At 42.2% G+C, this 24,695-nt stretch overlaps 1 protein-coding gene across 2 annotated transcripts in view; it reads left to right on the top strand.

The window, feature by feature from the left end:
- RAPGEF4 (Rap guanine nucleotide exchange factor 4) overlaps positions 1–24,695 on the top strand; it is a 277,658-nt gene that overhangs the window by 18,438 nt on the left and 234,525 nt on the right. For both annotated transcript variants that reach the window (XM_045817903.1, XM_045817825.1), the window contains exon 2: positions 22,578–22,720. In XM_045817903.1, coding sequence (XP_045673859.1) covers positions 22,578–22,720 — 143 coding nt within the window. The remainder of the gene's footprint in view (positions 1–22,577; positions 22,721–24,695) is intronic.

Genomic DNA, 24,695 nt, shown 5'->3' with positions numbered 1-24,695 from the left:
CTCTGTAACAGATGGAAAAAAGAACAGGGAGTCAATATCACCGTGGTAAGTACTGAACAGCAAGGAAGCAAACTATCACAGCTGCGGCATGTGGACTGCTGTGAAGCTGAGAAGTGATATTATCAATAAAGCCAGAGTTGGCAAACGATTAACAAATAAACAACATATGGCTCATTGGTTGCCATGTTCCTGGAAACATCTCCCAGGAAATAGTGTGCCTCTGTAAATGAGTTTCTGGTTGGTGCACGTTTGCTTTTGATTCATATGGCAGTTGTGAAATTGTAACTACCCAGTTTACGTAAGGAGAAATGCTGCTAAAAGGACAACTATGGAGTTCTATTTCTGGACGAATGGGCTTAATTCTTCCTATTTCTCCCACAAAATACAACTGTAAACCCTGGACATTCTATATAAAACAACAGAAAAAGACTCTGAAAGGTGGAGAGAAGGCAGACTGGCTTGGGACTTCTGTCTGAAGAGTGACATAATGGTGAGTTCCCTGAGAGATTTTTTTCCCTAGATACCCTAGATTGGATGCTGGAGAAAGCCTGTTCTCTTGAGGACAAGCAAAGGGACAGCCTAGTAAGATGAAACATTTTTTAGATAATAACTGCTGTGCTTTAACCAAACACTACAGAAAACACTACCGGCTCACTTCTGCCTCCACCGGTGAAGGCCAAGTGTGGAGCCTAAACTTTCCCCCTGCTTGACTGATGAAGCAGCCCCTTCCACCTAGATTTTAAAGTAGCCATCATAATGCTTCGATAAGCAATTGTGAACATACTTGAAACAATGAAAAAATAGAATGTCTAAGCAAAAAATAGAAATCCTTGGCAAAGAAATACAAGAAATAAACAAGAACCAAAGCAAAGTTTTAGAACTGAAAAATTAAATAACAAATTAAAATCTGAATGGGTGACTGGACAACAGAATGATTAAAACAGAGGAAAGAATCACTGAACTTGAAGATAAAACAATAGAAATTACCCAGTTTTAACAACAGAGAAAATAGACTGAAAAAAAGAACCAAGACTCAGGGCCACGTGTAACTATAACAAAAGGTCTAACATGGTAGTCCTGGAAGGGGAGGAGAGAGAGAGTTGTGTAGAAAAAGTACTAGAATAAATAATGCCTCAAAAGTAACCAAAGTTGGCAAAAGAAATACACCTACAGATGCAAGAAGATGAATCCCAAACAGGATAAACCTAAAGAAATCCATGCCACAATAATAAAAACTTTTGAAAATCAAAGACAAATAAAAATACGTACATACAGTTAGAGAAAAAATGATACCTTACCTATAGGGGAAAAACAATTAGAGTAACAGTAGATTTTTCATTAGAAACCATGGAGTCCAGAGTGAAGAGGAACATTTTTCAAGTACTGAATGAAAAGAACTGTAAACCTAGAATTCTATACCCAGTAAAAGTAGCCTCTAGGGATGAAGATGGAAATGAAATAAAGGAAAACAAAGAGAATTTGTCATCAGCTGAGTTACTCTTAAAAATGGCTAAAGGAAGCTGAGAAAAGAAGGGATATTAGAATACCAGGAAGGAAAAAGTAATAATGGAAAAAATAGTAAAAATAAGAGGCACAGGAAAGAAAGAAGATTGAATTAAAGCTGCATAACCTGAAAAACAGAAATGCACAAGGAGATCAGTGGATACTAGGATGACAACTCTCAGTGGAAGTGCCCTCCTGCTCCTGTTGTCTTTACAAAATACACTGCTCCCTCCTGTGCACCAGAATCCCATCCTTTAAAGATGCCACCTCAAAATGCTCTTGCACTACCCACTTGGGGTACAGGGGTGATATTAAATGATGAGGGCATACAGCTTCTTCTGGTTCCTGTCTTACATCCAGCAGTTCTCCTTTTCAGCAATTCAGCTGAACTATGAGAAGGGCCACACCTTTATCATTGTGAACTACACTCTTTATAAGGTCCCAAAAGTGCTCTTAAAAAGTTCTTTGGTCAAGGGATATCCCTTCCACTCAGTCCTCATTCTCACTCTGCCATTTCAGCTGGTAATTATTAATTATTATTAATTATTATTAATTATGGTGGATTTTTGGAATCCTAGAGGCTGAATTTATAAAGAAGCCTTTCCTCTGGTGTTCCATATGTCTACCCTTAGAGACAGAGGACAAAAAGAGAAGAGGTGGCCAACAACGGACACTCTCAGCTGGTAACAACTCTATCTCCCCTGGCTTCGGGTTTCTCATATCTCTACCTTGCATTTTGACCCTATCACTGTCTAACACAGGGTCATAGAGCTAAGGAATCACATGATGTAAATTGAGGAGTGGACAACTTTGCATGTCCCACTGGCTTAGTTGATGTGCAGATAGGGAATGGAGGAGTGGACCAATGACAAAACATAGCTCTTAGCCCCGGGAGCCTCTGCTCTGAATGGTGTGGGGCACACAATGAGGTGACAGTGTGCCTGTGGGACCATGGAGGCCAGTGTGCTACTATGAGAGTTAAGTGGTAAATGTCAGAATTGCCTCCTAGTTATTAAAGAAGGAAATACTTTCACTTATTTTTCTGGAACTGATATTCCCTAACTGAGAGCTTGGTGTCGTTGCATGGATGGCACGGTAAACCTTGATCTAACTGAACGAGTCAATCAGTTGAAGAGATCCTGGAAGAAGATGAAGGCCTCGAATCCCAGCATCTCACTTTTTCCCCATAACTTTTTCAATGGTGCACACCCTCTGCTACACCATCATCTCACCACACAAACCATTTTCCTGGTCTTACGTCACACAGGAACATTTGTGTGATGCATGTTAATCCAATAACCTTGCACCAAGCAGTGTGCCACGTGTGACCTGAGGCTGGGGCTTGTCCCTGGGAAGGGAATAGAGAGCCCGACATTATAAAGTTACCTGGGACACTGACACTGACCGAGTCAGAAAGTGTTTGATATATTTTTATACGAGCTGTGAAGGACCTGGTCAGGTTATGAGAAGACACGTAAGAATTTGAGAGGCCAGACCCGATTTCCCCGTGAAGGAAGTGAACTGAAGCAGGGAAAGGGGAGGGAAGAGCAGAGGGTTGTATGCTTTCTTTACATTTGATTATCATCTCATCCACATGATGAATTCCCTGCGTTTGAGAAGCCCCCATTTATCCAGGAATACATAAATTGTGAATTGATTATTTTGACTCAGTGATATATAGATTAGGAAAAAGCAGCCTATAAATTTCTGTGACTGGATAATACAAGCACATCTTTAGAAGGAATTTATTATAAATAATGTTGACTTTTCCACTTTTATGTAAGGAAAATATTGTTTACTCTGTCCTTTTAAAAAAATCCTTTGTATGTTTGGTCATACTATAAAATTTTAAGTGTGTACATATTCATATTTCCTTTTTTCATAGTTTTTGGTCATGCTAAGAAACAGTACACTAATTAATGGAAATACTACTCAACTTATAAAAAGTAGTACTAACTACCATTTCATGATTCAAACCTTTCTTGTTCATCAGTAAACACACTTTATCTCCTTTCATACTTCCTGCACAAAGTAGGCAGCAAGTAAAATTTTATTTAATGGTTGAATAAATGTGGAACCTGCAGACTTACCATCCCAAACTCCTGCAGTCCTACATAGGTGGGTGAATTCCCTGCCTTTATTTTGTTTGACTTTTCAATGGAAGTTCAGGTGGGATGGGTGTGGTAGGATGTAGCTGGAAGGTGTGATCTCATCTGTCCAATAAAAAGGCAGCAGTGAGCCCAGATCCTGTCAGATGCAGCTTAGAGTCTTCAGTTTGGATGTTGGCAGAAAGGACCTTAATTTAGTGCATCCATGGCTGAATTCTGGAAAACATTGACCTGCCCCTCTTGTGAGGACTCCTTTGGGGAGCCATACTCTATGATATGTGGACACAACATCTGTCTAAGGTGCCTCCTCCTTGGTCATGGAGACTGACAAAAAGCCTGTTATCTGTCCAGAATGCTTTCAGTTTCATGGAATAAACGAATCTGTGAAAACCTGGCACTGGGCAGTTTGGTCAGCTTTATCAGAGAGTTGGAGTCAGTACTGAACATGGGCCTGCGAACTTCTGTGTGACCATGTTATTAGCTTCCTACAGCTGCTGTAACACATTGCCATAAGCTGGGTGGCTCAAGACAACAGACATTCCTTGTCTCACAATTCTGAATGTCAGTAATTAAAAATCAAGGTGTCGGCAGGGCCGTGCTTCCTCTACAGGCTGCAGGGGAACATCCTTCCTTGTTTCTGTCCACCTTCTGGTGGTTGCTGGCAATCCTTGGCATTCATTCACTGGCTTGCATCACTCATTCTACTCTCAGCCTCCATCATACCATGAATGGCTGTACTTACCACAGGGCAAGGCGTGTGGGGGGAGGCAGAAGAGGCAAAAGGGGGATGACTGGTGACGGAAAGAGACTTAACTTTAGACTCATATTATACTGAGCACAGATGATGTATTATAGAATTGTACACTTGAAACCTATATAATTTTTAACACTATAATTGTATACTTGAAACCTATATCATTTTATTAACCAATTTAACCCAATAAATTCAATTTTAAAAGACTTTTTAAAGGTAGCAGAAAAAAGAGATATATGCTGTTGAAAATTCATGACCAAGTTTTATTTGTTCGTTCATGTATTCGTTTTTAACCCTTAGTTACCGTCCATGTGAATATGTTTAACATATGGCATTATAAGTATTGGGGGAAAATGCTTTTCCTTCCTGCTTTTATCCAGCAGCTTGATAAGGAGTCATGTTAATTTCTGCCTTTCGGCCAGCTCAGCACGCTTTCTGAGCACGGCACAGTTTGTCGTTTGGTAGGATCACTGGGCAGGAGCACCTTTTCAGCTTCTCTGAAAACACTGAGAAAATAAAAACACTGCCCATGGCTATTGGGCATTGTTTTCATTACATTTTCTTCTCTTCTGAGTTTTACTTCCAAGACTATTCTGAAACCATCTTCAAGGAAAGCTTCAAGTAATTTCTGCATTTCCTTCCTTCCTTCCTTCCTTCCTCCCTCCCTCCCTCCTTCCTTCTTTCTTTTTTAAATCACCCTGCTTAGAACCAAGTCTACTGCCTTCAGCTACAAAAAAAAAATTCTGGCATCTTTCCTTCAGAGATGTGTATAATTGGCTTTTGGATGTTGTTATAAGAGTCATAGTTTTGTACAGTTATAGTTCAGGATTTTCCCACTTAAGACATAAAAAGATATGGGCTCATTTGTATCTTCACATAGATAAAGCCTCTTTCTGAAATAAAATAGGAACACATCCTATGCTTTTCAGATTTACTTTTGTGGGTCCCACTGAACTGCATGTGACCTAGGTCTGCCGGCACCTTCACTGCTGAGTTTACGGTGGGAAGCTTAAAGGCTGACACCGGGTGCCCTGGTCTTCAGTGATTTGTGTTGTTTTGGTGCATACATTTGTGTTTTTGTTTTTATTGACTGGGACAAAATGTATGCATTTCATGTGCACAGACAGGTCCAAGTCTCTACCAGGTAAAACCCTGGCAGCTATTAAAGTCAGGGAGCTCGTCTTTGAATGAACGAATGCTCCAGCAGTCATTCATACAAGAAACACATTGCGATTTTAAAATGTAAAGAGGAAAAATACATCTATCTTTTAAAACCTCTTAATTTTGATTGGTGTTTGTTACAAGGATTTTTCACTAAAACAGAAAATGGAACTATTTATATAGTCTCATGCTTGTAAACAAAACATTTGATTTTTCACATTTTTTTTAGCAATTCCAGCAGGAAGTTGTTTGTGGGAGCCAGTAGATTCTTTTGCAGCCAAAGGGAAAAAATAAAAAGCTTCTATGGATTCATCAAGAAATCACACTTCCTGGCGTGAACGCTGGGGCGGAAGAGTGCCAGCTGGCTGCACTGGTGACGTTAGCAGACTCGGTTCTCACCAAAGACATTCGCACTGTTCCGCACTGCAGCGCTGAGGCTGGGGATTCCCATGTAACTCCAAAGCAGCGAAAGTGCAGTATGTTTACTGCATATAAAAATATTTATGACCTGCTGGTTTGCATGCAAAAATGCGACATGGGCCAAGATGGAAAATCAGAATATTCATGTGGCAAATTCTTCAAAAAATTCAAAACTGCAAAACTTTTCTTCTCAAAACTCTTTCTGTAAAAGTTATGGTCTGGGTAGAAGCACCCTGTTTAACCTGCAGCCCTCCTTGCATTCTCAGGCCGTACTGAATGCCACCAGGGGTGGTGCGCATGTGCCCTGCGAAGATCACACAAGGGTGAGGAACATAGGCTTTGGCTCACCCTTTCCACTTCCTGTGTGTAAATGTAGAACAAATCATGATATTGTGGAGCCAGTAGAATGGGAGCTGGGCTAAGACGTGAGACTTCAAAGGAAGTAAGAGGTTCTAAAACATCAAAAATAAGACATGGAGATAATTAGCCTTACCTACGTTTTCCAGGTAAATACAAGACATCCAATTGAATTTGAATTTCAGATAAAAGATTACATTTTTCCAATATAAGTATGTCATGATTATTGCAATGGGACATACTAATACTAAAAAATTCTTTACCTGAAATTCAAATTTAAGTGCTATTCTGTATCTGTATTTGCAAAATGAGGCAATTCTAGACTACCACACTCTACACAAAGACTGCTCTAGAAGGAGATCCACTTTAATATGGTGCTTATGGCTGACCGCAGGTTGTTGAACTCTCCTGAAGAGGGTGGCACTAATCAAATGCAAGCTTAGTTTTTGTCAGTAGTGGTGATGGTGATGTTTATTTGTTGAGTGGGCGTGCAGATCTGGCCCTGGCTGAGCTGCATGAGGGAACAGAGAAGACCCGCTGAGGGCTGTCCCTGCCTGGTCTTCCTCCGCCCGCCCCTCCACTGTGCTCAGCCTCTGTGTTAAGTAAACAGGAACCAATAGTCAGAGAAGTTCAGAGTTGCTCTCCACTGTCAGCCTGCTTGGGGCAGTCACACATCTCTAGGTGGCCCCTGACTGAAAATGGGGTGGGTAGAGCCCAGTTCTGGGCTACCCTCGCTGACTGTGAGATTGCTGAGTTACTAAACAGCTCCCAGCTTCGTTTGCCCATCTGTAGGATAATAATACCTACCTTGTAAGACTACTGTGGGATGAAACAAAGGTTAATACAGGGTCCAGCACAAATAATGCCCCCTTTTTTATATCAAAATCTCTTATTACATAAAACCATGTAATTCTGGAATATAACAATATCACACTCAAACACACCATATGATGTTTTCGGTGAAATGTTCAAATTAAAACTATAAATTATTACACCCATAGTATTACCCTACCATCCACACTCAAGAGGCATTGCTTCCACCAGACCCTGTATTTGTAAAGCAAGTACACCGGTTGACCACTAGTAAGAACGCAATAAATGCCAGCTGCTGTTTTTACTGTAATTCCCCAAACATAGTTCTTGCTGAGCTGTGCTAGAGTCGTTTACCTGAGGGTATTTCTTATTTGGATGTACACAGCTTGAAGAGAGAGAATACCTCCCGTTCACGTTTTATCCACAGCACACGGCATGGCGGCATTCGGTAGGCACCACACTGCGTGAATGTGTGTTGAGTTGGAGAAGCTGACATCTGTTGTTCCATGAATTTAGGAAATAGACTCTGATTGGGTCCTGAGTGGTCACACTTACAGAACCAGTTCTCTGGGAAGAACTTCCCAACTGAAGTGCAGTGTTGTTAAACTGAGAGACCGATTCCCTTGGCCTTTGGGGTGGCCTGAGCTTCATCGGGGCTTGGGGACAGGCCTCAGTTTGTCCCAGTAATTTCCATGAGTGCCATCACTTTAAACGAGGCTGGAAGACACTGCTCTAGGCTGAAATGTAAAATGTACAGTTGTTGCTAAATAATACATATAGTTTATGAAGAACAAAACAGGTTTTAGCTAGATGGACATGGGAAAGATATATATGAATTGAGTATGTTTGAGGAGATTGTAACTGTGGGTGGTTTTTTTTGCCCTAATGTTTTCCTAAATGCATTTCTATAATTAAGAGAGGGAAACCTTCATGAGCGTTACTTTAAAAAACATTTTAGCCCTGGCTGGGTGGCTCAGTTGGTTGGAGCATCATTCCATATGCCAAAAGGTTGTAGGTTTGATCCCCAGTCAGGGCATGTATGGGAGGCAAATGATCGATTTCTCTCTCTCTACCCCTTCCTCGCTTTAAAACAATCAATAAATAAATCCTCGGGTGAGGATTAAAAAGAAACACTTAAATGCTACTTTTTAAAATGTTAATTTATATGTGGCTATTAAGTAAACTCTTAACAATGTTATAAAGGAGATAGAATTGTTATATTGTGAACAAGTGAGCAGACTACAGTGAGGGTTAAATAAAAGTCCACATTTAATCTGTGAAAGAAACTGTCATCTCTCAAAGGAAAATAAAAGCTGTCTGTACCGAAGGTAATATAACTGTTGAAACATGGACACTGACACAGATGGCGAGGGAGGGAGCGGGCTGCGGATTGTGCACATTGGCTCCACACCCCGACGCCGAGGGGCGCGCCTGCAGAACAGGGCAGCAGACAGGTTATCCGAGTGCGTTTTGTGTGTATACTTTGTTGTCCGGACCAGGACATTTCTGAAGGGCATGGGGGCACTCTTCATCATTTCACTGGGACTGTAGGTAAGCCGTGGCTGTCCTGGAGCACACCGGACCCAGGGTCACACCGCTTCTAAGTGGGCATTGCACAGAGAAGGAGAGAGTTATGGTCATTGTCATGCCTGTGGATGAGCATGCGAAGTTTTTGCAAGTGTTATGGAAATGAAGTCTTCGTGATATTATAAAAAGCATGATACATGGAACCCTAAAGCTCTGCCCTAACTAGTCTCTATATCTTTTGCCCCCTTCTCCTCTAGTTCATTCTCTGCTAGAAGACTGACTTTCCAGAATAACGGCTGTGATTTTTTTCATGCTCTTTAGGATCTCTGCTGACCAGCACGGTGAGCAGAATGAAGTCTGCACCCTCGCCGGCTCACGCATCAGCCCTGGCCTCTCAGGGCCTCAGTGTCTCTCCTCAGTTTTCCCTTCTGAGAAACCTCTAGAACTGTAGACCACTGGGACTCCTGGCTACTCCTGGCCTACCGTTTCCTACCGCTCTGCCTCTGCTGACGCTTTATCGTCCTCTTGCCAGGAAATCTGCTGCCCTTTGTTTGTGCTTACATATTTCTGCCTACTCTTCATGATCCAGTTCAACTTCCAGCTAAAATGCTGCAGAAAGCTGAAAATTGGAAGAAAAAAGTTCTCTGTAAAGCTTCTGTACTCATTTCTTACCTCTTCTAGCTCTGAACCGCTAGGAGTTTTTATATAGACCTCTGTGTACCTTTATATGGACCCATATTACCATTTCTATCCTTGCATTTTCATCATTTGGATAGAGGTCTTAGGTCCCTGTATCAACCAGAAGTTGTTTTAGGGCAGAATCAAAGTCCTTTTCTTCCTATGACTCTCATAGAATTTTTCTTTGTACTTTGCACGTGGTTGCCATGCAACAGATTTGTTGAATGACAGAGGTTAGAGACTGAAATTCAGAATTGTGATGCCCTTTATCTCTGCTTTGGTGAAGAAATGGTGGGGGACAAAGGTATTTCCTGGTCAGTTTGCTCAGAGACTTGGGGATGGGTTGCATGTGAGCATCTGATTCTTGTTGGCCCTGAGGGGTGGCTTCCCATTCCTCGTGGAAGGACTAAGAGGTGGACCTGCTTCTGGCACTTAGAAAATCCGTTACACTCTCAAACTGGAGCTGTGTCTTTTATGTAGATGCAGGGTCACAATATCTGTTTCCTAAATGGACTACACATGTCTACAACAAGGTCCCTTTCTGATACTGACTTTGGCCGGACACTGTCCTTTCGGGAACTCTGTCTCTAGGCGTCTTTTTGCTTGGGTAGCCATAATTGCTGGATGTAATAATTCAAACGTTGCCTGAAACTTCATGCAAGGCCAGCTTTCTTTCTACAGCATTCTATACATCAGCCTACCTAGTAGGGGATATTAATTCTGATAACTTTGAAAACCAAAATGACTAACAGTAAAAAGAAAGACTGTGAAATTGAATCTTCATCCCTAACTAATTACAGCCCCTGCCATATGTCCTTGGCACAAATCATGCTGCTGCCTGGGGCGCCTCGTTCTCTGCAGTGAGGCGTGCTGGAAGTCCTGTCGGTGAGGACTGCTCTTGCCATTTTACACTCTGGAGGGACAGGAGAATGGAATTCAAGGCATCTGTTTTTCCTGGCTTGGAACTATGCCAGGATTGGTAGGATAGTAGGATTGGAACTATGAAACTTAGATGTCTTAGTGGGTGGCTATGGTGACAAAAGGTTTTAGTGTAACAAAAATTTATTTAAAAAAATCATATTCTCTACTAACCAACTCATTTTATTTGTCTACTCACTATTAAAGCTGGAGAACTGAAAGAAAGGAGAATTTGACAATATCTTAAGAAATTCATCCTACTGTGCCCTAAGTAACCTTTAATTTACTAATAATCTTTAGCTGATAAGATCCTGTACTGTACACTATTTAATTTATAGGCCATAGCCAGCTATACTGTACAGAGAATATTATTCTAACCAAATTTGCAGAACATATTTTTATTTAACAATAGATCTGTAAGGTCCTGCCCCGTTTGGGTTAAGATATAGTCAGGATATAAATTGTCGAGTAATTACAGGGTAACACTCTGACATAGCACCCTGATTTTATTTATTTATTGGCTCCATATGTAACTCCTCTTAGGACATAGACTAAAGATGGACCAAATCTTGAAGATGATTTAGCCCCATGGCTTCCTTTTGGATGTGGGGAAGGCAGCCCCAGGAAGTTAAGCAACTTGCTTGTTAGTGGAGGTGCTAAACTTAAGTGGCGTGGTTATTACTCCTAGCACATTCTGTTGGCCACAGGGCCAGCCTAGATTCATGTAGAGAGAAAATAAGTCCCTGTTCTTGATGGAGGTAATGAAAAAACATTTGTGGCCATTTTAAATCCACCATACTCAAAGCAGAAGTTTTGTCTTATAACATTTTAGACTCTCTGGGGTATTTACTGCTTTTTAGTTGGAAAAAATTTCAGCCATTTTTTTTCTTCAAACATCTTTTTTCTTCTTCATTTTCCTTCTCTATATAGGACTTCAAGTTTGTGTAGATTAAACTCTTGATATTGTCTCATGGGTCATTCAGTCTGTGTTTATTATTATTTTTTAACTTCTCCCCTCTCCATGTTTTGGTTTAGATAATTTGTACTGCCTGCCTTAAGGTTCACTGATCTTTTTCTGCAGTGCCCAGGCTGCTCTTAAGTCCATCCAGTAAATTTTTTTCTTTTCACATTTTGCATTTTTCAGCTTTAGAATTTCCATTTGCTTCCTATTTAAAGTATCCATTCCCCTTTTGCTAATCTTTTAAAATCCTTAAACATTTATAATAGCTGTTTTTAAAGTCTTTGGTATTCTCAGCATCTGTCATCACTGGGTCTGTTTCTATTTACTTTTTTCTGGTTATGAGCCACACTTTCCTGTTTTCTTTGCAGGTGTAGTAATCTCTGATTATGTGCTTGACATTGTGATGCAATGATGTCGAGAATCTGGATTTGTTTCTTGAAAGAATGTCAGCTTCTGTTTCATTGGCAGTAACATACTGGCTAACCTGCTTGCTTTTTATTGAAGCTTATTTTTATGCCTTTTTATTGATAAGATAGGTCTAGGTCTGGGGCTGACGTGGCCTTTTTGGAGTCTCAGTTGAATGTCCAGGGCAATCGGTGAGGTCTGTCTACTCTGGCTGTCAGAGATGCTGCATACTGTGTGACCTCTAAAATTTCAGTTCAGCTTACACTCCCCTGGCCAGGCCTCTCTGGAGTATTGGCCTGCACATTTGCAGCCAATGACTCAAGAAGACCCTGTGGTAGAATTTGTGTCTCTTTCTATGAACAGTTCCTTCTCTCTGATTCACTTCACTGCAAATTCCGACCACCCCAGCATCCCTGAATTCCTATCTCTGCCACACCAGCCTGGTATGATTGCCATGCTCTGCTCTGGTTCTCTGTGCCTGCCTGTACTCCAGAAAGTATCTCTAGACAGAACATCAAGCCTGTTATGTGGATCACCTCTGTGTTTCCCTTCCTTCCGGGATCATAGTCCTGTGTTACCTGTTATCCAATTCTGAAAGCAGTTGCTTCATGTATTTTGTTCAATTTTTAAATTGTTTTCTGGGGGAGGGTTAATTTAGTACCAATTACTCCATAATAGCCAGAAGTAAAAGCTTTTCATCTTTTATATTGAAACCATAGATTTTTAAAATAAGTAGAAATTCCCTTTATTTAAAAAAAAACATAAATTGCCATCCTACATAGTGCTTAAGTGACCAATCCGGAGCATTAAATATAGAGATGATTGCACTAGTGAATTCAAGATACCTGTGGGGCTTTCTTTGACACTGGGCTGCTATGTGTGGTCAATCACAGGCTGATGGGCCATTGAAAGAAATTCTAGTTAAAAACCCTTGGTTCTAGGTCAAAATAATGCTGACTTTGACATGCTAAATATTTTTTATCTGCCCCCTGTTTGCTGGAGCCCTGGAATCCTTCCGTTATTTAGTTCCCCTGCGTGAGTTCTAGCTCGTCACGGGGACCGAATGCTAAAGCTTCCATCATCTCATCCCAACCTCCAAAGACCTGCCTTCACCCAGTGTGTCTGCATGCCAGTATTTCTATTTTCCCTCTGTTACTAATCGATCAGGATAAAATCCAGGCTCATCTCCCACCCCCATTTAAATATATTTATATCGATCAGACATGCTGTGGGCAGGAGAGACGAGTTACCACAGGAATAATACCCTCCCCCCCCTTGTAGCTGCTGGTGCTGTGTTAAATATTCTAGTTTAGAATTTTCATTTTCAGTTTGGGCTGAGTTCAGTGGATTTCTTTGAGTACATCTCTTTAAAAAATTGTGCTTGCCCTTTGTTGTTTTTGGCATATTACTTTAGACCTGCCTTGTTTCCATGTATCATATGATTTTTACCTTCAGAAAAGGCTTAATACATAATAGGATAAAAGATTGAAAATCGGTGTTCTAGGTAATCTACCTCTTCCCCACCTCCTATCCTCCGTATTCTTCCTTTTTCCTACTTTCTTTCTCCTTCAGGGGTCTTCTTTTTGCTGCCCAGGAAGAGAGAATGCTATGAACATTATTGGAAGAATCTGACTCAGGAGCTTCTTATTCCCTAATCCTCGCAGCCTCAAGACCCTTAGGGCTTGCTGGAAATGTAACTGTAGCAGTGGCAGTGCTGTTTGAACAGGGACATCTCAAATTTGAGTGTAGTTCTAAGTACTGTGCAATGATTTTTGAGAGCCTTTCCTTACTATGGTGAAAATTACATAGAGGTGAAATAAAACAAAGAGCAAAAACCACAAGAAACCCATCAGTTCAAACTTACCCAGAAAGCATTTTAAAGAAACATCAGATATCTGAGTCATCCTGGAAGCCATTCTAAAATTTTAAGGCACCAGAAGAAATTATTTTTAACTTAATGCCAGTAGAAGAAGTATATTACCTAGGGAAGATTATGATAGAGTTCTATTTTACATGCCGTTGGGGGTCCAGTAAGTGTCCTGATTTGGCTGGGGTCTGGGGGAAGGGCGTGGAGACACTCGGCCCAGCCTGATAGCCCTGCACTGAGTTTGGACACCCCTGGACAGTCAGAGAAGATTTCTGAAAAAGGTCTGCAAAGATGGGGCAAGGATGTACTTCGGTTTTGTATTTTCATTATAATTGTACTGAGACAAATTGCAGCACACTGAGCCTGGTTAAAAAGATTTTTCTCTCTGTGTTCACTAACAAATGAACAGAAGCATTATTTAGATATCAGCAGGGCTGTCCCTGTCCACCTGCCTGAAGGGGGGCTTTGTTAACTGTCCAAATGGCCCGGGGCCCCGGAGCTGGCATCTCTCTTGCCGTGGGACCAATGACAGTGGTTATCTGCGAAAGGGAGGTGGAGGTATTCTGATCCCACATATTGTTCAGGGCCCAAAAGGTGGTCCAGAGTGACTTCAGTCACGACTCTCTAATTTTATTTGGGACCCAGAAGGGGCAGTTTTCTCTTCATTTTTTAAGAGAGATGTAAAAGCAAGCAGGCATGATTTCTAAACAAGGAGGTGTGAGGCCAGGAATGCACACTCTCACATGTTCCACTCCCTGGTGGCCGATGTGCAGGCTGTATTTTGGAAGGGTCATAGAGGTCTTGGTACACCTGGGACAGTCTGTCTCCCTGTGAGGGTAAGGAGCTAAAGTTGCACCTGGGGTGTCAGGATCCATCAGGGGGATTCTTCGGAGTCTCCCTTGAACATAGGCAGAATCAAGAGCCGAGAGAGAATTTTGGCAACTGATTGAGTTGTGTGTGTGTGTGTGTGTGTGTGTGTGTGTGTGTTTGTGTGTTGTTAAAGAAAAAGTATTCAATAACACTTATTAAAACTGGTAAGGCAGACTTTATTCAGGACCATGGCGACAGATACAGGTACCAGTGCCATAGGACTCTGCAGTGAGGAAGAAAGATTGGGCTCAACTCCACACACAGCATGGGCAGGTGGGAATTTATAGCCAAGGAGCAGGGTGGGCATGGGGATCAGTGGATGGAAACCTCAAGGGGAAGGAGGGTTCTGCTAAACTGACCTGACAGGATTCTTGCAGAAGCTAGGCCAGGGTGATTGGACGTCACCTGGCAGGTGGTGGGGAATGAAGAGCCTGATCAGGTCCTGACAGTGGTCGGTCAGATATTGAGTGTGGGTTTCGGGTTAAACTGACTTAGTGGGGTTCTTGCCAGAATTCAGATTTCTAAGGAAGTGCACAGATGAGTCCAAGAGAAGGTGCAAGTGCTCCACTAAAGTCCAATCAACAAAGAATCTTTGCCGATATGTGCATTTGTACATATCTGTCTTTGTGTGTGCATTTCTGTATGTGTGTATCTGTGCATGTGTGCGGGGAGTGGGGGGTGGGAAACTTAGGAAGGAGACTAGTAGAACAGGTTTCTGGGGAGAGTGGCCATTTTTAGGGCTAAATGACCAAACAGTGGTGTTACTGTAGCCATAGAAAGAGAAATGAGAAAGAACTGATTTTAGGGATAATTTATAATAATGTGTTCGGGAAGTCTTAGTAGAACTCTCATCCATAGGTGGTGTCTGTTCCTTCACTGACTTCTTATTCCTTTTTTTCCTATTTTAATTGTGCTTCCTGCCACATCTCAGCTTGATGATGATTGCAGGCGTGCAAACCTCCCCAGTGCAACCTGAACTTCCTGGTCTCAGGGGCGCACCCTCCTTGTCACTGGAGGGCTTCACTCTCCACTCCTGTAGGTGCTCAGTAAATATTTACAGATTGAATGAATGCATGTTCAGCACCTTCCCCCCCTGGATTTTGTTGACATTGTTGGGAAAACTTGTAATTAGTCAAGAGTAAACATTTCAGTATTCTAAGTGGTTAATAATCATATAATTAAAATAACATGATAAGTGGTAAACATCTTGATTTACAAAGACTTTTGATAGATCCATGCCATCATTGCTGTTATAAATGCACACAATTTTAGCATACCAGTACTCACATAACCTTTTGTCAAATGCTTTTGTGTGTGAAATGGGCTTCCCGAAGCCTGCTTTATTTAACAGTTCAATCAAAATTTTCAGAGCCCTTTGAAAAGTTGACAGTGTTACCAAGAGGCCACAATTGTCAGGTGTACAGTGTTGGACATCTTACTGTTGTTGCAATGGAGAAAAGCATCCATGCACATCTATCTATAAAGCCTTCCAAAGGCACACGAGAATTCTCACATGTTTTTAAGCACTTTAACCATTGATTTAATTAGATACTTTCTTTTAAAGGTCTTTGTGGCTAATGATGATGATAAAGAGATGGTATTAGTAATTATTTCTCTAGCTTTTTATAACTCACAGAGCTCACACATATTATCTCAGATTTAACAGTTGATCAGGGGAGGAGACCAGCTCTTTATACACTAAGTTGCTGCTAAAACAAAGCAAATAAACTGTCAAGTCATTTTAATGCAAATGTATTTAGTTATCAAGACACACAATATTCTGAAATAAATTTACTTATCTTCAAAAGACATCTCAAAATTTAAAAAGTACATCTTAAACTAATATAATATTGTCTGTCAACTATAATTAAAATTAAATTAAAAAAAGTACAAGTGAAGTAGCTTAGGAAATGAAGCATTACATACCTTCTCTCAAGAAGACAGGGCCATGAAGTTCATTATTGTTGCCACTCCGTGGCTGAGTTGATGATCGTGGGAAGGCAGCCGGGCAGAGCACAGTCCTGACCCCCTCCCTTCCCTTTTCACTCACTTCCCGCACCCCCACGGCTCTCACTGTTGGGTATCGGAGTCCATTGTCCCATGAGGCCCCTCACAGCTTCTGCAGGAGTAAGCTCTAAACAATAACAGCCCAACATAATAACACATAAGCATTTGTGAGAGAAAATGTACAGTGACTATAAAATCAACAGAAATGCCCCCCCTCCGATGACCTGCAGTTTAGGTATACAATAATCAATATTTGCAATCACTTTGCTGTGGGGAGGGCCACCCCCTCATCAGTCAGCCGAGCAAAAGAGCTGAAGAACCCTGAGAAGAAAGAAACTAAAACAAAGCAGGAAAACAGTGATTTCAGTGGGTTATAAAAAATAAGACCCAAATAGTACTTAATGAATGAATAGATGAGTGACATTATCTCCAAGAAGACAATATTTATATGTATGAAGTGTGAAATAATAAAGTAATGAAATTAGCTGCCAAAAAATGTTACCAGTTGGATTTCAGAGATGAGAGAGAATGTCATAAGGAAAAGCTCCCTGAGGGCAGTGAACCCGGAGCTGGTCATAAGCAAATGAGTCCGTGTGAGAAAATGACTTCATGTCTGTACTAGGTTTCTCTTGCTGTGTAACAAATTACCACAAACCGAGGCTCAGAACAGCACACTTTTATTATCTCGCCTTTCCAAGGGTGGGGCCCTGAGCTGGTCTGAATCCCCTGCTCAGGGTCGTAAAAGCCGAAATTGAGCTGACTTGGCTGTGCTCCTTTCTGGAGCTCGGAGACCTGTTTGGTCCAAGCTCACAGGACTGTCGGCAGAATTCAATTTCTTGCACTTGTAGTTCTGACGTCCCGTTTTCTTGCTGGCTGCCAGCCAGGGGCCTCACACATTCTTTGCTTTGCTACGTAGCCTTCTTGCAATGTGGCAGTTTCCTTCTTCACGGCCAGCAGTAGAATCTCCCACTTCCTCCACCCTCTTTTAAAGGGTTCACTTGGTTAGGTCAGGCTCACCTAGAGGGGGGACCTCCCTTTTGACTAACTTAAAGTCGCCTGATTAGGGATCTTCAAATTAAAAAAAATGTTTGAATACTTTTTTCAGTTACAGTTTACAGTCAACACTATTTTGTGTTTGTTTCAGGTGTATAGCATAGTGGTTGGAAAAATCACATGCTTTCCGAAGTGATTCCTCCTGGTATTCCCAGTACCCACCTGACACCAGGCATAGGTATTACAATATTATCGACTGTATTCCTAAACTACAAGGGATCTTAATTACATCTGCAAAATCTCTTTACCTTTGTCCTACACCCAACATAATCATGGGGGTGATATCGCCCCACTTTTTCTATGTTCTACTGACTAAGAGCAGATTATAGCTCCTGCCCACACCCATGGGGGTTATACAAGGGGTGGGTCACCTTCGAATCCTGCCTACCACAGTATCTTCTTTTGTAATTGATTCTTTTTGTTGTTCTCTGAATATGTTTTAAAAGTAAAGTTTTTTAAAAAAGTCATTTGAAAAACGGGCTTTGGATGTCAGGGGCCAGGCTAAGGAAAATAACTTCTCTGAGGTTGGAGCTTTTACCTATTTTAACCAAAGGGGCCAGCTGTCCGCAGTGATTAAGGGGGTGGAAAGGGATGGGTTACAATTAGAGAAACCCCCCTCCCCATTCTGATATGGTGCCAGAGCTTCCCGACGGGCCTCGTGGTGGCTGCCCTTCACTCTCTCCCATCTGCCTCTACTTGCAGTCAGGGTGATCTTTCCAAAACGAGCATCCAATCACGTCACTACCGTGCTAAAAATACTTCCGCTGACTGTTAGATGGAACCCAAGCACTCTGGCCTCCTGGGAAGGGACTGCCATGCCGTTCGGCTTCCTGTCCCAACACCGGCTTCAGGTGCCCTGGTGCCCTTCATTCACACTCAGCTGAGACAGTGACAGTAAGGTTAAGAGGCGGGGACAGATTTGAGAGATGGCACAAGCAGAATTACCTGCATGTGACAAGGGAGGACGAGTCTTCTTCATGCACATAAATAAGGAGCACAGGTGCAGTAGCAGGTGCGGGAGAGAGGTTGAGTTCATTCTGAGGTCACCGTAGAAAATCACAGCCCAGGGCGTGCGTGGCCTGCCCTCTACTGGGCACTGTGGGATCTGGAAAGGGAGTGCCAGCCACAACCTCTCCAGAGATGAGAATGGACGTGGCGTTTAGACATTGTGGGTTCTCAGGACAAGAAGGGCAGCAGGAGGATCCTCACCGGTGGTGGTTACAGAGGTGGGATAGCCAAGATGTCATTGAGAGCTGAATGGAATTTCCCCCACTGTCTGAAGTACCCAGTAAAAGCAATGACAGTTAACATTGCTTTTCATTGTTTCTGTGGCTTAAATATTTAAACAATGGGAGACATTGTTAGGACCTAATTTGGCATGGCCAGAGAAACTATCAGGAAGAGAGGTTTCAAACTTTTCCTGGTTATCTCAAATTAGCTATGTCTTTCCACATGTCTTTTGTCACTTGGCCTCCCATAGCCAGTTATGAATCCTGAAGTTCTTTTGTGCCTGTTTTGGACTGTATGGGAGCACACACATGTTTCTTCCTGTTGCTTTCTGTTTTTGCAGGAGACGAGTTTCTTCTGGAGAGTGTTGGGCCAAAATGTTTTTAAGGCACCCTGGTCTGCCTTCTGAAAATGGGGCACTCTCTGAGGAGAATAAACAAAATGGGACACTGCTTTCCTGGATGGAAGATGGATTCTAATCTCTATTTATCTTCCTTCCTATGTGATTAAGTAGTGTCCACCTTATCAATGTCCAGTCAATTTCCAGCTCATGTGGTCTTTGTGATTCCTCCCAGGGTGGTCTCAGAGCTGCCATTGCTTTGGGCCGCAGGTCAGTGCCAGCATTGCTGTGGTGGCGACCGTGGAGTTCACGTGGCTGCTTGCTGTGGCTGGTGTGGCTCCCTGCTGGTGCTGACACTGCTCTTCAGAAGGGGGCCCGGCACGGCTCCTCGCCGAGGGGCACCTCTGCCAGCCACTGTGGCCATCACTGCCTGTGGAGAGCCTTCCCTCTGGGCACACAGAGGCTTCTGGTGAAAGTGGTCTGCACTACTGTCTGTACCTCTTTGTTAACTGTTGAAGTGCTGGCCCCTGAACTTGGAGAATGTAGCTGGGAGTTTATAAAGCCCCTCCAACCTTCCAATAGGCAGAAAGAAGCTGATAAACTACAACACACATACGGAGGTGCAGTACCTTCCCTGGTAAAGCCTGCAAACCTCTCAGCTCTTGCAGGTGCTTGGTTGTCCCATAGGCTGGGCACTTGTGCAGCAGGATTTCCCTTCTTCCTTTCTAGGAGGCATAATTCAAGCCCTTTCTGTACAGTTAATTGGGAGGCTAGCCAAGACCGTGGGCATATTCTTTGAGTATAGTGTTCTTGGGCCTGAAAGTGTGATGGTGCAGGTGAAGAGCCCCCAAGTAAACTCATGAAAACTGTGTGTCAGTTGTTCCCACAATTGACAGGTCATCTGCTCGTGTCTTCCAAAATGCTCATCTGTCATGGTGGATCTGTCTTCCTCTGACAGTGTCCCAAGTTCCTTGGGACGAGGGCATGTGTAGTCCTGACCTCTGTGTTAGTCTAGGTGATGTTGTGGATGGATGCCCCTTTCCCTCCATATCTCAGTAGCTTCGCCCAGTGGAGGTTTATTTGTTACTTACACAAAGTCTCCGTCTTGTGTTTATAGCTTCTGAAACACATGTCTTCTGCATTAGTTACCTGGGGCAGCTAAAACAAGATACCCCAAACTGGGTGGATTAGAACAATGGAAATTTATTCCCTCATGGGTCTGGAAGATAGAATCTGAAGTCAGTAGGGCCGTGTTCTCCTGAAGGTTCAAGGGGAAGACCCTTCCTGGGCTTGTAGATGCATCACTCTGATCTCTGCCTCCACGGTTACATGGCCATCCTCCCAGTGTCTCTGAGTCCAAATTTCCCCTCTCTTGTAAGGACACCAGTCCTTGGATTATGGCCCACCCTGATCCACTATGATCTCATGTTAACTCAGTTCCATCAACAAAGACTATTCCCAAATGAGGTTACACCCACAGGTGCCAGGCATTAGGCCTTCAACTTATCTTTTGGGAAGGAAACAGTTCAAGCCATAACACCCACCAAAGTTTTGGGGAGGAAGGGAGAGATGGAAGAGACACCCCCTGGCTCTGAACAGTTTCATCTCAGAAGTGATACATGTTAGTTTTGTTCACAATATACTGACCAGAGTATGGACCCAATATAATTGCAGGGGAAGCTAGTGAATTTAGGGGAGCACATGGTACCCAGTGTGAATTATTTAGTCATATCCTCGTGCAGCTCATTTCCTCTGATCCCAGGATGCTTTGGGCACATACGGGGATGGATAGTTTCTGTATAATGTGAAATATCTGTCAAGGAATATCATCTGATCTTGCAGAACATATCGAAGGAATAGATTTGAAAACGAAGAAAACAGTGTATATAATCTGTAAAACTATCCCATTTTTGTTTGGTTCTCTGGTTCATCTTAATCCAGAGAATACAGAATGGCAGTCAACAATTTGGATCCAGTCCATAGATATTTTATGTGTGGCCTACATAATGTTTAAGAAATGTGAACAAATGTCTATCTTTCTTGAAGAACCGGAAGATCTGACTGCATCTGGGCCCCATTTCCACAGAACACCAGTAATAAAGAAAACAGCTGAAGCCTCCTCCCTGCAGACGGCCCTGCTCGGCCCGTCGCTCTGACCGGCCCGTCGCTCTGACCCCCGTCCTTCTCTGGTTTTGCCAGCCCTGCAGCTGACTGCCAAGTCTCATTCGTCTTTGTGTTTTCATCATTGTTTTCTGACAGCATAGATTTTTCTTCCTTATATTTGGATCTTTTTACTTATATAATTTACCTGAAGGGCCCTACAGGCATTTGTGTTTGTCACCTCAATTCAAGTAAAATCTTCATTTTCTTGTATCTTACTATATCCTGGTGCTTTTAGGGGATTAACCACTACCCAAAAGCATCACCTTGACCTCATGACTCTGAGGCAGATTCCTGCTATAGCATCTGTAAAAGGCAAACTCACTGCTCCAGCATTTCCTTTAACTCACTACTACCACACTCCCAACACTTCTGACCCCAGGTGGGCAATTCTGGAACACCAGTTAAGTGTCCTACAATTTAACTCAACTCAGTTCAGTTCTGACGCTGTCTCCCTGAGGATCGCATCTGGTCTCACAGATTAAGGGCTCAGTCCCACAACAGTACCCCCACCCCCGCGTTTCAGATGCCCATCACCAGTCCAGGTTGTCCCCTGTGCTTCTGACCAGTGGGCTTATAAATCAGAGAGGTTTCCACCACTTCCTCTTCAGGTTTGATTAATTTGCTAGAGTGGCTCACAGAACTCAGGAAAACAGTTTATTTAGTTTTTTTTTTACTTTTTTAAAAACAATTTACCAATTTTTAATAAAAGGATAAAATCAGGAAAAGCCAGATGGAAGAGGTGCGGAGGGCAAGAGGTATGAGAAAGGGCATGGAGTTTCCATGCTCTCACCAAATTTCCACATGTTCACCTAGCTGGGAGCTCTCCAAACCCAGTAAGTAGTTCGAGGACTTTTATAGAGGCTTTACTATTCAGGCACGGTTGACTAAATCATCGACCTTTGGTGATTGAACTCAATCTTCAGCCTCCTCCACAGAGGTTGAGGGGTGGGGCTGAAAGTTCCAACCCCTGGCAACCAGTTGCCATCCTGAGGGGACTTGGGGGCTTCCCAACAGTCACCTCATTGACATAAACTCGGCCGTGGTTGAAAGGGACTGGTTGTGAGTGACATGACACCCATTTCACCTTCATGACTCTGAAGCATCTCAGGAACTGAGGACAAAAGACCAAATATTATAACAAAAGATGCCCCTCTATGGCTCTTACATACAAATTACAAGTTTCAGGAGCTAGAAACAGTGGGCAAAGACCAAATATATATATTTCTTATTATTCATTGCAATATCACAGCATCTGCAGTAAACATGATTTAAGGGGAACAGTTGGCCAAAGGTTGGCAGTACCTGTGATGGGGTAAGTAATCATGTGCCATGAAAAACTTGAAATTGGGACAGTTGTGTAAACTTCAGTATTACTAAAACAATGCATCTTGACTCAGACAAATCCTTACTGACACAGCTGTTTTGTGCCTTGTCTCTTCTTGTAGACCATTGGAACGATCCAGTGAAGATGTGGATATAATTTTCACACGGCTGAAAGAAGTTAAAGCTTTTGAGAAATTTCACCCAAATCTCCTTCATCAGATTTGTTTATGTGGTTATTATGAGAATCTGGAAAAAGGAATAACATGTAAGAAATTCAGCTCCAACAGTATACTTTTGTGTATGGTTTATGCTGATTTGTGGTTACCCTGTGGGGATCGATAGCCATGGGATGTTTGTGCCAAGTATTTGAGTTTCCCCTGAAGGTATTAGATGGACATTTCCCGCTACTCTGTTTGCTCAGTTTCACGGAGGCCGTTGTTCACAGCACGTGAGTGGTTCTTCCAGGGCAGCCTGCTTTCCAGATGGAATTGGAAGGACATACTGATTGATATAATTCAGCTGTATTTTTAGAAATTCAAATAATTATTTTCTCTAGCCCAAAAAATATGTTAGCCAGTAGAATGTTAAGTAAAAATAAAAGGTCATTTAACTAATCCTAGTAGTAGTGTTTTGATTTAACCTCAGCGACATTCTGTCTTCCAGGTGTGAATAAGCGCCAGGGAGAGGGAAACAATTTATAGGGTTAGCTACATTTTTTTTAAAATAAGTATTTTCTCATTAAAAAAGTAATGTTTTTCTGTCTGTTGGAACACTTCATGCTGTGGTAACAGAAAACTCCCATCCAACTGGCTTGGATAATGAATTACTCACACAAGAGGAAAAATCAGTTACTCATACACCAGCAGTCTTGAGGCAGGAAGACCTCAGGGTAGGTTAATTAGGTGGCTCAATGACATTAATAAGGTCCTAAATTCCTCTCATCTTGTTTGTTTTTGCTATGTAGCCTTGTATGTTGGCTTTTGTCCTTAGAGTTGTCCCAAGTGGTTCTAAGACAGTTACAGCACATGGAAGCATTACATACTGATACAAAAACATCCTGCCGAAGGGCTATTTCTTTTTGTGTCTCCTTTTCAGAAGTCCCCCAGCAGACTTCCTGTATTGTTTCATTGGCTAGAATTTATCACATGCCCATGTCTAAACCAATCACTGCAAAGATAATGGGACCGGCATGATTGAATTAGACCGATTGTTATTGTCCCATTGGAGTTAGGAAGAAAACTCTTGCTCTGAGCACTTGGGCTTTAAGGGTGGAAACTTGTCTATAACTCCTGTATCTACAGTGTTCAGTTAGGTAAGAGGAAGGGAGAGCATGATTCTGGATGGGTAATCAACAGGGTCTGTTACAACATCGTTGTGCAAAATTTAAAAGACAAACAGAGTAAAAATCATCTATAATTCCCAAACCCAGAGATTACTATAACACTTCGTGTGTGTCCTTCGAGATGTTTTCCCATGTGTACACTCACAGTCACACTTCTGCTAAAAAAGTCATTCAAATATGCTGTTTTCAAATATTATCATTATTATTATTATTGATATCAGAAACTTCTTTTTCTTGAGGATGATTTTCTGTTTCTTAAAGCCATTTTCAAAATTAATCTCCTATGATATATTATGTTAATATCATTTGATTGGCAAATGATAATATCCTTGGGGGCCAGAAAGTTCATGAAAGGAAATGCCCTAGCTCTAAAATAAGTCACTGACAAAGGCGAAGAACAGCAGTTACGGGAGAGGCTGGCTATAAACTCATCCATTCCCCACTAAGCTTATCATTGCACTTGGTAGGACGCCATTGTCATCCTCCGCCTTCCCACAGCAGGTCTCAGGCAGGGAGTTTGGAGCAGCGTGGTGGTATTAATTGCCAGCCAGAGGCTGGCTCTTACACTAGCCTTGCTAGAATTCAGCTGTCCTCCTGGGTTGTCATGTGACTTCTCATTGAGTCACTAGACTTCTGATTTTAACCATAAAAAGATTTTTAAAATATCAGATGATTCCATCTGGTTATTTAGCTGGAATATTTAAAAGGATTGTTGGGTTTGTACCAGATTTTTGACCCAGTGTTTCAGAAAGACTTTGCCAAGTCCTGGTCTTACCCTGATGTGGGAACTACAGTTCTACCTAAACATCTAAATGTTTCCTCTCCGAGAGCACCAAAGGCAAAGCAAAGTCAAGTTCAGAAATGCCTGGTGAGAGTCATTTCCAAACAACAGTTAATG

This window comes from Phyllostomus hastatus, unplaced genomic scaffold, assembly GCF_019186645.2.
Source record: "Phyllostomus hastatus isolate PE091 unplaced genomic scaffold, TTU_PhHast_1.1 phas_contig_1, whole genome shotgun sequence".
Classification (NCBI taxonomy): domain Eukaryota; kingdom Metazoa; phylum Chordata; class Mammalia; order Chiroptera; family Phyllostomidae; genus Phyllostomus; species Phyllostomus hastatus.
The sequence above is the reverse complement of the archived record's forward strand: the minus strand, read 5'-3'. Positions and strand labels throughout refer to the sequence as shown.